Source organism: Microchirus variegatus (assembly GCF_963457635.1).
Source record: "Microchirus variegatus genome assembly, chromosome: 10".
Taxonomy (NCBI): Eukaryota; Metazoa; Chordata; class Actinopteri; order Pleuronectiformes; family Soleidae; genus Microchirus; species Microchirus variegatus.
In genome coordinates, this window is record NC_139811.1 from 26,061,657 (window position 1) to 26,075,244 (window position 13,588).

Here is a 13,588-nt window from a genome sequence, read left to right on the forward strand (position 1 = left end):
TCGAGCCTCGTCTGTCTCGGGTCTTTTTGTGTTATTGATACTTAGCCTCCAAAGATCTACCACACATTGGAAAGATAATTTAATTTGTTGGCACTTAATGTAGCCGAGGGCAGTCTGTTATCAGGGATAATTGACATTGACTGGCAAAAACAGACATTGCCTTGTGGTCCTAATATTTGGGGCCAATTTGGGAGGGTGTGAAGGTGTATTTTCTTGAATGGCCATTAGGGGCAGCTCTGACAAAGTGCAGCCAACAATGACGTTAAGAATTATCTATCTATCTATCTATCTATCTATCTATCTATCTATCTATCTATCTATCTATCTATCTATCTATCTATCTATCTATCTATCTATCTATCTATCTATCTATCTATCTATCTATCTATCTATCTATAAGCTAGGGTCTCTATCTACAATGCATCACAGAGTCAAAATAAAAAGTATGATGTTGGGCCTCTAAAGTCCCTCAAAATGCCCAAGGCTGTAAACAGAGTCTAAAGCCGTGGTTCTTAAACTGGAATGGCTCAATATATTTTGTCCAAATAAGTCAGGATCTGTGACCATCTCTGTAAATGAACAATAGCTCAGTGGGTTCGATTCCCGACTCTGCTAGTCTACATGCCGATGTGTCCTTGGGCAACATATGTTGCTCCCGACGGCTATGCTGGCAACGTGAGAGTGGGTATGAAAGATGAGTGATAGAAAATGTGCCTCACATAGATGTGATGTGTGAGTGAATGGCAAAACTGTAGTCATTTTACTAAGACTAAACCAGGTCCAGATTAAACTGACCTCACTCAGTGCCACTGCCTGGAGTTTGAAGGTAGTAAGCATTAATGATTATCGGCAGACGGAGAAAAAAGTTTGGCTCATGATTTTGACACAAAGCAGCAGAATCAGCAGACAAACTAAATAGGTGGCACTAATTGAAAATTAATGAGCTGTGCTGGGTCGTCTGTGTACCAGCCCTCGTACATGGGCAGCTGATACTTTGAACCTACACAATAGTGTGATTACAGCAATTTTCGAAAGAACCTTGACAACATCATATGTCCTCCTTGTCACTTTTAATTGCAGTCTTTGGGTCCCATGACAACATATTCAAGGAATTAATGTACTCATCTTAAGAAATTATAATTGTGTCTCTAATAATGACAAAATTATGAGATCTGTTCTAATGGGCTGCATTACCTACACACTAATTATGAAATGACATTATGTTATATATAGTAAGTACACCGGTAGTGACACACGATCTAATCTTTAATGGCATATTTAGTTTAAATTAAAACTCCTTTGACCCTCGCTGTGTTATAATCTAAACCTGTGCTTCCTAAAGTGTGGGCCGTGGCCCACTGGTGGTCCACACAGTTATTACAGGTGGGCCCCATTTACCAAAATGTATCTTCTTTGCTGTAATAAAATAAATTAATCAATCAATTAATTAATTAATGAATTAATTAAACACTGTCTTGTAAAAATTATTAAATTGCAATAATATTCATTGGTGATTGAGCCAAAATAAGTTAAGTTACTTTAAACCAAGATATTTGACATTTGTTATACTTATTTTTGTCTGTTCGCAGATTTAGGGTCATTTTAAAGAATTTGGTGTGGGAGGCTCGTGCTTGAGTTTCTTGAGAGGACACTGTTTAATGACTGATTTGTGTGTGTGTGTGTGCGTTTGTTGAATTGATTTTTTTCATTGTTTTCATAATGGACCTATCAATAACGGGCCATCGCCTAACCTCATCAATCTGACTCTTGATGCTGCTGTCACTGTCAGCAGGCAGTGAGTCACTGCGACTCACCAGTGCAGTAATGGCCGTGATGCAACAAGAACAAACTAATCAGTCACCATTGACGTCCGATTATGATTAATGATCCTGTGCATTGTCTTCTCTTTTCCACATGTTATTTGGGTTTCACTGACACATGGTAATGCATGTTCCTCATCAAACACCAATATCTGAAATGTCTAAATGTAGAATGGAACTATGAAATACTGCCTCAATAGTTTTTATAATATTTGCTTCGGCTCCTTGAACATCTTTTTTAGAATTTATTTTTTTAATCAACTCAACATGCATTTGGTTCAAGGTTACTGAAGCTGCTTTTAAAAATGGGAAGGAATGCCAAAAAGTGAATGAAGCTGAGAAACCTTTTTTTTTTTCAAGTCAATATCCAATATCAGACGAGACAAGACTGTCATAATAATCACAGAGCATAAAGCAGAATGTCAGGAAAATGTCAGACTTGGGACAGTTACCGCGCTACAGCAGTGGATTTGTGTTGAGTGTTGTATGTGCTGAGATTGCTGAACAGTTCTCACCATCGCGCCAACGTGTCCACTCTCTCCTTTCTCCCCCGGCGGTCCTGGCATCCCCTGCATATACAGATGTGGTAAGTAAATTTGAAATCACGAGACGATTCAAAAGGAGAAACATTTTCTCACCTGAAGTCCAGACGGTCCAGATGCCCCCTTGAAGCCTCTCTGTCCTTCATCACCTTTGGGCCCGATCATTCCTTGCTGCCCACGTGGGCCGGGCTCACCGTCTGCACCCTGACACACACAAACAACAGGTCAGCACAGCATAAACCAAATTATCTCGCCATATGATGATATGTTTCAACAACATACTGGCAGTCCTGGCTGGCCCACAGGTCCCAGAAGTCCAACGGGTCCTGGAGGTCCCTGGAAAATTGAAAAGGGCAAGCCAATGTTGGAAAGACATGATTAAAAACAGTTACATTAAAGTGAATGGGGGCCTTGTTTAGAGCTGGCATTAACACCCATCCTGGGTGATCCAATTGGCTCCCAAGTCCTCCAGTTCAGTCACAGAAACACGTGGTGCACAAATGTGACCCGCCGCGGGTAAATCAGAAAGAAGTCAGCCCAGCGCAAACCAAGTAAACAAAAGTAATAGATCTTTTTTTTACAAAATGAGGGACAAGTTGAAGTTTCGAAGAAGCCACTATATGTTTCAAGTCACAGTACTGTGAGTCTTAAAACCATAAACTTTGTATTTGATTTATGGTTGTTTGATCGGTGTGAATCCTAGTTGTAGTGATATCACATTCCAGTGCTTCTGTTGTTTTTTTCGGCCAATCAGCTGCTTGTCATAGAGGAAACATGGCTACTTAATATGCATCCACTGCTGTGGGGGTTCCTCACTGTTACTGCTGCTTCAAGAAGCTGCATGTGTTTTCCCCGTTGAATGAAGATGGAAAAGGTAAAACACATTGCAGAAGAACTAAATTGTGGCTGTTGCAGTGCAAATCTTTGGATGTACTTTTTAATAAAAGACAGAAGCTTCTGGACACTTCTGCTATGCTAGCAGACTTTATCGCTAACGCCTTAGCATTTAACTCGTTACCATTTAAGCTAGCGGACTTCATTGACGCAAACTTTCTCCAGAGCTTATACACAACAAATGGATGGAGTATTTAGCGGCCAAAAGACAGCAGGACATGAGAATAAATGGACACATTGAGGCGAACAGACACATTAGTTACTTCTAAGTTGATGACATGATGCCAGCGAATGAAAAGAAAGCACTCTTATTAACCTTCTATCTTCTTATGGGGTTAGTTTTCATTGGGAGTCACATACAGGGATTAAAAAAAATGTTTCATGCTGGACGCTGTCTTGTAATAAAATGCAAATGATATGCACATTGAAATTTGTGTTCGAGGTGATCGTATTATAAGTTGTAAAGGGAGCATCTGCTATTCATATGACAACAAACCAACCTGATGTGCTTGAATAATGTGTGAATGAAACAGCTTTTTTGAATGAAGTATTGACTGTGATGCAAAAGATTTAGCAACTCTCTGAGCACATTGTCATCATCATTCAGCTCATTCAGTAACAGACTGAACCATCCATACTACAACACAGTGCCACCTAAATGTATTTTATTTTATTTGATATTCAAAATATGTATCTATATTTGATCCTCCTAACTCTTAAATATATTACCTTTCTTGTTTTTCATTTTTATTAAATTTATATTCATATTTAATTTTATTTTTCTCTGGGACCCTTCATAGAACCCTTGGGGTCCCTAGACCTGCTATTGATAACCAGTGTTCAGACTACTACAATAGTTTCTGTCCTGTGGGCTAACAGATATCAGATGTCACTGACAGCTTGACCAGGAGGGTTTGTGCTATGTAAATGTGATGATTCTGTCTCTTGGCTCCCAGAAGGTGTAAATCCTTGAGGCTAAAATTCTCCCTAAAGCTGTTTGAGGAGTGCTTCATTCAAATGACCAAATCTTGTTCAAATATTTTCAGATTTCCATGTGTTACACATTGATGGAAATCTATCTAAGCTGTAATAACTCAAAATGTCCCTCAGCCTACTTGTTCCTGGTTTTTCCATGGTTGGCCACAAATGTAATCTGTCCACAGGATGATATAGAGGACATTTGAAGGAAAAGTATTTTTTTTTTTTTATCTTATTTCAACTCATCTGTGGGCAAAATCTTTAAATAAGTGCAGCCATCTCACTGTACTAGCGCAATATCCATCTTTGACGCGTGAACAAGAGCTAAACCACTATACAAAGGAACACGAAGAGTCATGTGGAGCTAATAAACTTAATGAGCCTTGTGTGAACTTGAATCGGCTTGAACTGCTCGAATCAAATGGACTTTTGTTTTGTTTACATTTAAAAGCTGCACTTTTAAAAGTTACACTTGTAAATGTAAGGTCATGAAGTGTCTTAGATACACACATTAACACAGCAAATATGTTTACGTTGCTTGCATTATAAGTTGGTGTTCGCATATATATTGTAACTAGATACACAATGCCCAATAATTACGTTTACGGAAGTTGTAGGCTTTACCTGAAGCATTGCCTTCTGCATTTTTGGTTGACCATAGTGTATGCATAGGTTAGGCAGTTGTCCTTTGATGTGTTCCCTAAGGGGAAACTAAAGGTCAAATGGCTAAACAAGGACATAAGGTGATGTATAGGAGGAGGAGCATAGCCTTTAAAAAGTGGGGTCTTGCTCAGGGAAAGTTAGAGCTTCTTGGGAATTTGGCTGAAGCTCTTGGAATTGACACTTGACTTGTAACGAAATCGAAAAGATCTCTTTGTTTGGTGAAAAGTCTTGTGTCACGGAGTCTCCTTCTACATCGTCATCTCATCACCTAGTATTCTGAACAAGAAGGAAGCCTGACTAAACGACAGTCACTCAGGAGGGACGTTAATGCCAGGAACTGAACGAGATCATTAAGTCTCCTAGTTGAGCGAAAACAATGATGTTGGGACTCACGCCTTCTCCTTTGTCTCCTTTGCTGCCCTTCTGTCCTGGTCCCCCTATTTCTCCCTTTTGAGACAAATGCACAAGTGAGTCAAAAACCATCAGCACACAGTTAACAGTCACATGCTAGTGGTTCATCTACCTTATCTCCATCCTCTCCTGGAGGCCCAAGAGGTCCTGCAGGTCCTGGTAGTCCTAAAGGTCCAGCATCCCCGTCATGACCAGCTGGTCCAGATGGCCCTTTCTCTCCCTGGGGAACAAATGGGGAAACAGGACTCACACATCTTTGAAACGCTAAATCACTTCAACATGCATGACATGCTGATCACTGTATCGTACCAGGAATGAAAAAATCAAATTTTCTCCCTGTCCCTCCTCTTATTCTTTTTTTTTAACCTCTCCTCTGCTCCCTGTCTCATAATGAAATAATCTGAAGTGAGAGCACATCGTATATCACTCCATGTTGGGAGGTGAAGGTACAGTATGTGTTAGTGGACGTGGATGCCTGGGATATAAAATTAGCAATGTTCCAAATCTTACTGGCTCGCCTTTCTCTCCTGTCGGCCCAGCAGGACCGATGCCACCCGGCCGCCCCGGCTGCCCGATAGCACCGGCTGCCCCAGCGGGGCCCCTCTCTCCAGTGGCACCCTGGGAAACAAGAGCAGACAGCGGAGAAGAAGTGAGGCGAGCATGTCACATGAGTCACTCCTTGATTTAATGTAGTGATCACGATGTTGGTTCACCATGGAAACAGCCTCCCGCTCCTCAGGAACTAGAGTTTCTATATCACACAGAAACGCAGAGGTTGGTACGGGAGGCAGTTTTCATAAAAACAGACTTACAATAATTCCTGCGATACCAGGTAGACCCTCTCCTCCCTTCAGCCCTGCAGGTCCCTGAGGAAGACACAAGCAGTGACAGTGTTCATCCAGAGCCACTGATATTTCAATTTCTTGACAGTTTTCAGACACATCATTAAATAAGGTGGCACTTGCTGATACAAAAACTGATGTTTGTCGAGGTAATGTACTTGAATCAGAGACTTAAATTGATAATGTGTATATGAGTCAAGGTAGTAGTATAGGTTATTTTATTATATTTAAAGCAGATTCAAAGTATAATCAATGCATATTTTTCACAATAATATGCAAAAATATCAGAAATTGCAATCACTGGGAATGAGCAGTTAGCTTAATTTCTTCAGGGTAACTGTCAGGTAGTATTAAAGGTTATTTCATGTATTGGTTAGTCACTTTAAGAGCAGATAGCATAATCAATATATATTTATCAGAAAAATATCAGGAATCACAATAATACCAGTAATTACTATTACATTTCTTTGGTCAGGGTAACCGTCTGTAGTTACTGTCATATCTCTGTACCTGTCAATTTAAGATTGAAGCACATTTGAATTCGACATAAGACCTGATTAGAAACTGCATATTTCAGCCAACACTAACACAGATGGTGAGGAATTGGAGGTGAGAATGCAAAATATATGTGGGATATTGTGTTACCAGGGCACCAGGTGTCCCTCTGCTCCCTCTGAAGCCTTGATGCCCAGCGGGGCCACTTTTCCCAAGGGCTCCTTGTGGACCTGGGTCTCCCTGGAAACCAAACACACACACACACACACTGTGATTAGAAATAAGGCAAGAAGCCACCAGACAGCAGGCCCTCTAAGCAACCATTAATCACATAAACCAGCAAGTCACACCAAAAAGGAACATTTATCTTTTATGAGCCATAATACACTCAACACCGCAAGGTTTCCTGTGTTATTTATTAGCAAATTAGAGGAGAGGATGAGACCCAGGAGATGAGATATCCAGACAGTGCTGAAAGAGTCCTTGGGCTCTATGGAGTATAACAGTAATAAGGTGATGCTGAGAAGTGATTATAATCCTGACATTATGAAAAACAATTGTCACCTTGGTGCCCTCCTTCCCAGCAGGTCCCGGTAAACCGTGCTCACCAGGTGGTCCTGGTGAACCCGGGTGGCCTCTGTCTCCAGTTGGCCCAGTCTCGCCAGATTTGCCCTAAGGTGCACAACAAATCTCACAGTATGTATTGATTTTTAAAACAAACAGACTGTTTGCTTTAGATCCAAAGGAATCTACTGGGGCTGAACTACTTACCTGAGGTCCGACCACTCCTGAGGGGCCGGGGGGCCCGTTCTTGCCTTGGAAACCCTGGAGAACAGGAGGGGAAAATGAGTTGAGGTGAAACAAGGGCATTCGTAGGTAATATCAGAGGAGTGCAGACAGGAGGGGGTGCTTCGCGAGATTTAGTATCAGACTTTACACTTGCACTCTGTCCAGAACTGCTGCAATTCAATGCTGAAGTCAAACATTCTGAAACGGTTGCTATGTTAACAACATTATGCCGAGTTAAGGTTCATGCTGGGATGTGCATCCTAAAGAGTCAAACATGGTGTATGATACAAATGTAGCTGTAAGTAAAGGTGACTCACTGGTTCCCCTCTCTGGCCTGGATGTCCTGGTAATCCATCCTTTCCAGGTGGACCCTATGAAGGACAAAGATGATGAAAACGCTTGAAATTAATGGTATGGTCTGTAACATTTAGAACAGGTTCATTGACAGAAATTAAATACTTAAATAAAAATAATGAATAGTTAGAAAGAAGCCTTTTCTATGTTCTTTAGGTAATGGTCTTGCTTTATGATGGCCGCCATTTTGTGCTGCATTTGTTTCTCCAGCAGCCTGAACTAAGCAGACGCTTAATAATTGAACTAAGAATGGCTCCACCCACATAAACTCAATTCTAATAAACTAATGAAGAAAAGGGAGGAAATGGTACAGAAAGCACCATAGTTCACCATTAGATGTCACTTCCCACACACTGGACCTTTAAATCACAAGGAGCACATTTTTCATTTCAAGCTCAAGACGTTCAAGTTTCCTTTGCTTAATTATGTACTTCCATGCAAAAAGCAGAATTTATTTCCACTGAAATACATGAAAGAAGTCAGATTATAAGATCATCAAAATCTGATATAAGTTGGCCCCAAAACAAAGTCAAAACATTTCAAATCAGGTCATCGTACACTTAATAACACATGAATAACTAATTTTTGACAAATGAAAAGTTCACCTACATTTACACACTGTACCTCTATAATATACACAGTGTGAACAGAATGTTTGCTGACTCACAGTAGGTCCTCGAGGTCCTGGCTCGCCATGTCTTCCCTGTGGTCCTTGAGGACCCTGGTAAACAAACAAACACCAAGTTGTATTTTCTGGTGCCTTACTCACACTGAGCACACAAATTAAGGGCCTTTTCAGGCTTTAAATCTTATATTGGTTTGCTGTAAGGTACCTGTTCTCCAGGGGATCCCGAAGGACCATCTTGCCCAGCAGAACCCTGTTAGGTGGAAAGAAAATATGGTCACTATGTGAAAATATAAAGCTTTTTTCTGCCCCAACAACACATTTTGAGCTGGGAACCAGATGGCCTATCACTGAGAAGTGAACAGCATCGGCTCGGCTGCTGCAGTGGTTAATATTCAATGAGAAATCCAGGTTTGTGAGTGTGTCAGTGTGTGTGTATGTGTGTGTATCAGAGTCTCAGCACACCTTGTCTCCAGGCTTTCCAGTGGGCCCCCTTGCTCCTCTTCCTCCTCGGGATCCCTTATAGTAAAACAAAAATATAACTTTAATGTCCTCACAAAACACCCCTAAAAATATGTCAAATAATTCACAAAAAAATTACAGAATAAAATGATTATTATTATTGATGTCCTGTCCTTTATTACCAGCAAACTAATATGAGAAATGCTGAGCAATCCAAACTCTTGTTTCCCTGTTCCTGCGATTATTTATTTTTTTGACCACTAACTTCCAACAGTTCAAATCAAGAGCAGATGATGGTTCCACTCATTTTAAATGGGGAAAAAATGGCTGGAAAAACCCCCAAAACTTTAAGGTAGACATATTATACCCTTTCTACAAGTTAATCGAGTTCCCTGGTGTCCTAATGAACATGTCTGTGACATGCTTTTGGTCAAAATACCTTAAGGATGAAGCACCACAGCAGTTCAATCAAAAGCCCTGTTCAGAAAGGTCAGTTTTGAGTGCCTGTCTCTTTAAACGCACAAGTCAGTGTCACTAAGGCTCCGGCAGTTAAAGCTATACTTACCTTTCTTGCATGTCTCAGAGCACTTAGTAAAAATTCGAACATGAACAACTCCGCTTCCCTCAAATTCCCCCCCTCCCCGATCGGCAGTGGCTATGCGCATGCACGATTCATTAGCAGCCTGGACACAGAGGTTATCACTGCTCTGACTGGAGGTTTGGACTGCAGAGGTTACTGTGCTTTGGGAGGTGATCCCGACAACACACAATGCTTGTTGAGCACAGTAACTGCAGAGCGATACTTACTTTCATGTGAGAGTCTCCAAATACCACAAAATTCGGCAAATTTAGCGACAAAGTTGCCATGTTGGCAACACTGCTCTTTCAGCGATGCACGCGACTCGCAACAGCGATCAGCCAGGCGTGCAACAGAAGAAAGACTGGTAGCTCTGCCAATTATTTTATTTGGTCCGAATATTTTAATTGGTCATACTCTTATCATAATATTTTGAGAATTAAAGGTGCATTATGTAATAAATCTAAAGCAACTGGCCATAAAATCCTCCTAATATGTCACAGAGACTCAGGAATAATGTTCATATAACAAACTGAACTCACCAACAACAACAGTACAGACAAAATATTTGCATTAAAAATATATATTTTGCAGACTGTAAATCATGTTTATGTTTTGAAATCGTGTGTTGGCATGTGGCGCCACCTAACGCCATCTACCAATCATTGCAGTCAGTAGAGTCTCAGCTGCCGAGCAACCACGGGTTGCCAGTTACGTCAGAAAACTAAACCTAAAAGACCTCGGTATTTTGAATTTGAATGTAGTAACCGTTTTTGGCCACATTCTTACATATGGCACCTTTAAATAATTTTGAGTTTCAAAACCTGATGGGTTTATCTTACGTTCTAGAGCGACAGAATCTGTGTATCATTCGTTCATTCATTTGTCAAAATAAAACCAGAAAAAAACAACGAAAAAACTACTACTCAATATTCGATTTCGTGCAGAAACAAAAAATGGAAAAAACGAATAACAAGCGTGCCCCGTTTAATCCAATTTTGATAAATGCAAGTTGCGTGACCCGGAAGTGACCTGTACTGGAACTCTATGAGAGGGACTACAAAACAAACCAAAGAAGAAGATGTATTAGGGCCAAGTGTTATAAGAGTAGCGTGGCCCTGTTAACGTGGTGGAGCAGTGCGCATATGCGAGCGTGAGGTGTGTGTGTTAGAGAGAGTGAGAGAGTTGTGTGTACGAGTGAGACGGTGAATGAAGCGACAGCGAGAGATTGGTCAGCAGGAGGCGCTATACGAGTTTAGAACACAGTCACAGTGGATGTCACAGCTGTTTTGGGGTGTAATAAAACAGTCGCTTTCTTAAGCACAAAGTGGAGCCTCTGTGTGAGTTGTTGGAGATAAAGTGAAGGGGGTTAGCCCTGAAGTTAGCATCAACTTGCTTCCCGAAACGGGACCGTACCTATGTTCCCCGGGTCCTATGTTCCCCGCTTTGTATGTGACCGGGGAACATAGGACCCTTTCTCTAACCCTAACCCTAACCCTATCCTTTTTCAAAAAAAGGGTCCCATGTTCCCCTGTCACATACAAAGGGGGGAACATAGGACCTTTTTTGGGAAAAACAGGTAACATAGGACCCGGGGAACATAGGTACGACCCCCCCGAAACTCTCCGCTGTGCTTCCCGGTTACAGTCTGAGAGCCGAACAGGAATGGTTAACACAAGTATGAAAAAGAAAGGAATAAAGTAAATGAATCAGTTAAACACTATTCTTTTCTTCCCATGGAGCCCACATTAAAACAATCGTGGTTTAGTAAATTTCTGTCAGTCAGCACTGTGGTTAAGCCAGCTGTCTCTTGATTTCAAGTGCGTCTTTATTGCCAACTTTATATCGAGCTTACTTCTGGTTTTCAAAAATAAAAGTGGGTATTGTGTAAAAAGTTTATTTTAAAAATATGAGTGTTAAGATTTGTTTTGTATTTTTAAAAGAAATAAATAAAGAGGTGTGTCCCATTAAACAAATGTGATCCTGCACTGATTTTGAGCCAGCAGGTGAAATAACCTTGAAGTTATTGAGCTTTAATGATCATATTTACTGTATTTTCAAAATTCATAAAAAAATGTAAAAAAGCGTTAAAATGTGTGTTTCACACAGCAAGTGTAGCTCTACTGTCCTACTGATTTTGACCTACTTGGTAACATGATCTGGAAGCTATTGAGCTTTAAAGCTCATATTTACTGTATTTTGTTTATTAAAAATTCACAGAAAATAAGGAAAACATTAAAATGTGATAAAAAAAAGAGGTGTGTCTCATACAGCAAGTGCAGCTCTACTGTCCTGATTTTTAGACAATAGGAAGCTCATGAGGCAATATTGACATTATAATTTATTAGAAATTAACAAAAGAATTACCTCTAATAAATTATAATGTCAATAGTACACTTGCTTAATGAGACACACCTCTTTATTTCTTTAAAAAAAAACAAAAAACTAATATTTAAATATATTCAATACCCACGTTTTATTTTGAAAACAGGACGTTTCTGTACGTTGCAGTAAGCTAGCCAATGCGCTGACTTTCCCAGTTGTATGGCAAGTATTTGCCATAGTGTTGGCAGTAAGGGCGCAATTGAAATGTTGGAGCGGCTGGCTTGATAACACGAAATCGAGAGACAGCTGTCAAGCTGAGTGACAGCGGCTGAATAACCTGCCTTCACCAGCTGACAGAAATTTACTAAACCAAAATATTTTTAATGTCGGTTCCATGGAAAGAAATAAACAGTGTTTAACGGATTAATTGACTTGATTAATTGAGCGAGTGAGACAGACGGGAGCAGGTGACACAGACTGAACTGATCAGTCAATATACATACGGTTCATATGTTTAAAACACATAAACAGCAGGAGAGTTGATATATTAAATAAAATGGAAATGTTCCTTTAATCTCATAAATCTGCAACTTTATTGTCTTTTTTTCCTGGTACAGGTCACTTCCGGGTCACGCAACTTGCATTTGTCAAAATTGGATTAAAAGGGAAACGTACGTTATCCGTTTTTTCCATGTTTCATCTCTGCACAAAATCGGAAATTGGAAACCCGAGTTGTCCTTTTGATTTTGAAAACAAATATTGAGAAAACAAGTTGTTTTTTCGTCTTTCTGATTTCTGGTTTTATTTTGAAAAACAAATGAAAGAATGTTACCATTTGGAAAAGCCATCATTTGTCGACGCTCGCCGGCACATTGCTGTCATATATAAAATGTATCCACTGGACACCTAAATCCTCTGAAGCTGAAAGTTTGTGTAGAACTCTGTGCTGCACTGTGCAGCCAAGAATAGAACACTTTGCGGACTTCCGCTCTTCCGGATACTATTGCCCTCACCAGCGCTCTCGTGTTTTTTAGGGACAAAGCGGAGCTCCACGAGACAACAATTCCAGGAACAGGAAGTCAACATTGTGTGTCTTATCTCCTGTATTTAGACTGAGGCGGACCACAAAAACATGAATGAGTCATCTTTTTTCACACTTTGCCCAAATATAAATATTTTGCATAATATGTATCCTTTAAATCAGGGGTTCTCAAAGTTTTGATACCTAAGGGCCAATTTAGGAACCCAACATTGGACTGAGGGCCACTAATTTTAATGACCAGATTGCAGTTCTACAGTTTAGCTTTAAGTAATATAAGCGTTAATATAATGTCATTTAAGCATTAATATAATAACGCTTTATAATTTACTGGGTGATTACCCAGTATTTTGGCCATTGTTCTTACCTTCTATTTACAGGTTAATACCAAGTAACACATTTCTGTTACCATATATTTACTGGGTAAATAGCTAGTAATTGGGGGCTGTAGCTACCTGCTTATTACCAGCTTATAACACAATAATACACTAAAATTCACCATATAGAAACCAGGTAAATACCCAGTATTTTTTGTTTACACTTATTGGTCTGTATCCAGTAATGTCCAATAAACATTTAACAAGCTTAGTACCTCCTGGATTAAAACTATCAACTGTTATTCATTGCGGGGCCGTCAGAAATGTTTCTGCGGGCCGCCATTGGCCCCCGGGCCGCACTTTGAGAACCAATGCTTTAAATGAATGCAGGGATGTCCTGAACATGTCCTGAAACTTTAGCATTCCCAAGTACTGAAGCAATTCCTTTGTTGTGT

The 13,588-nt window shown here is 40.2% G+C and overlaps 1 protein-coding gene across 1 annotated transcript in view; it reads right to left on the reverse strand.

Moving 5' to 3' along the window:
* col5a3a (collagen, type V, alpha 3a) overlaps positions 1–13,588 on the reverse strand; it is a 90,387-nt gene that overhangs the window by 21,470 nt on the left and 55,329 nt on the right. The window contains exons 34-47 of the mRNA XM_083895899.1: positions 8,879–8,932; positions 8,622–8,666; positions 8,456–8,509; positions 7,752–7,805; positions 7,417–7,470; positions 7,210–7,317; positions 6,796–6,885; positions 6,121–6,174; positions 5,819–5,926; positions 5,421–5,528; positions 5,291–5,344; positions 2,645–2,698; positions 2,459–2,566; positions 2,336–2,389 (exon numbers count right to left, since the gene is read on the reverse strand). Of these exons, the coding sequence (XP_083752025.1) occupies positions 2,336–2,389; positions 2,459–2,566; positions 2,645–2,698; positions 5,291–5,344; positions 5,421–5,528; positions 5,819–5,926; positions 6,121–6,174; positions 6,796–6,885; positions 7,210–7,317; positions 7,417–7,470; positions 7,752–7,805; positions 8,456–8,509; positions 8,622–8,666; positions 8,879–8,932 (999 nt within the window). The remainder of the gene's footprint in view (positions 1–2,335; positions 2,390–2,458; positions 2,567–2,644; positions 2,699–5,290; positions 5,345–5,420; positions 5,529–5,818; positions 5,927–6,120; positions 6,175–6,795; positions 6,886–7,209; positions 7,318–7,416; positions 7,471–7,751; positions 7,806–8,455; positions 8,510–8,621; positions 8,667–8,878; positions 8,933–13,588) is intronic.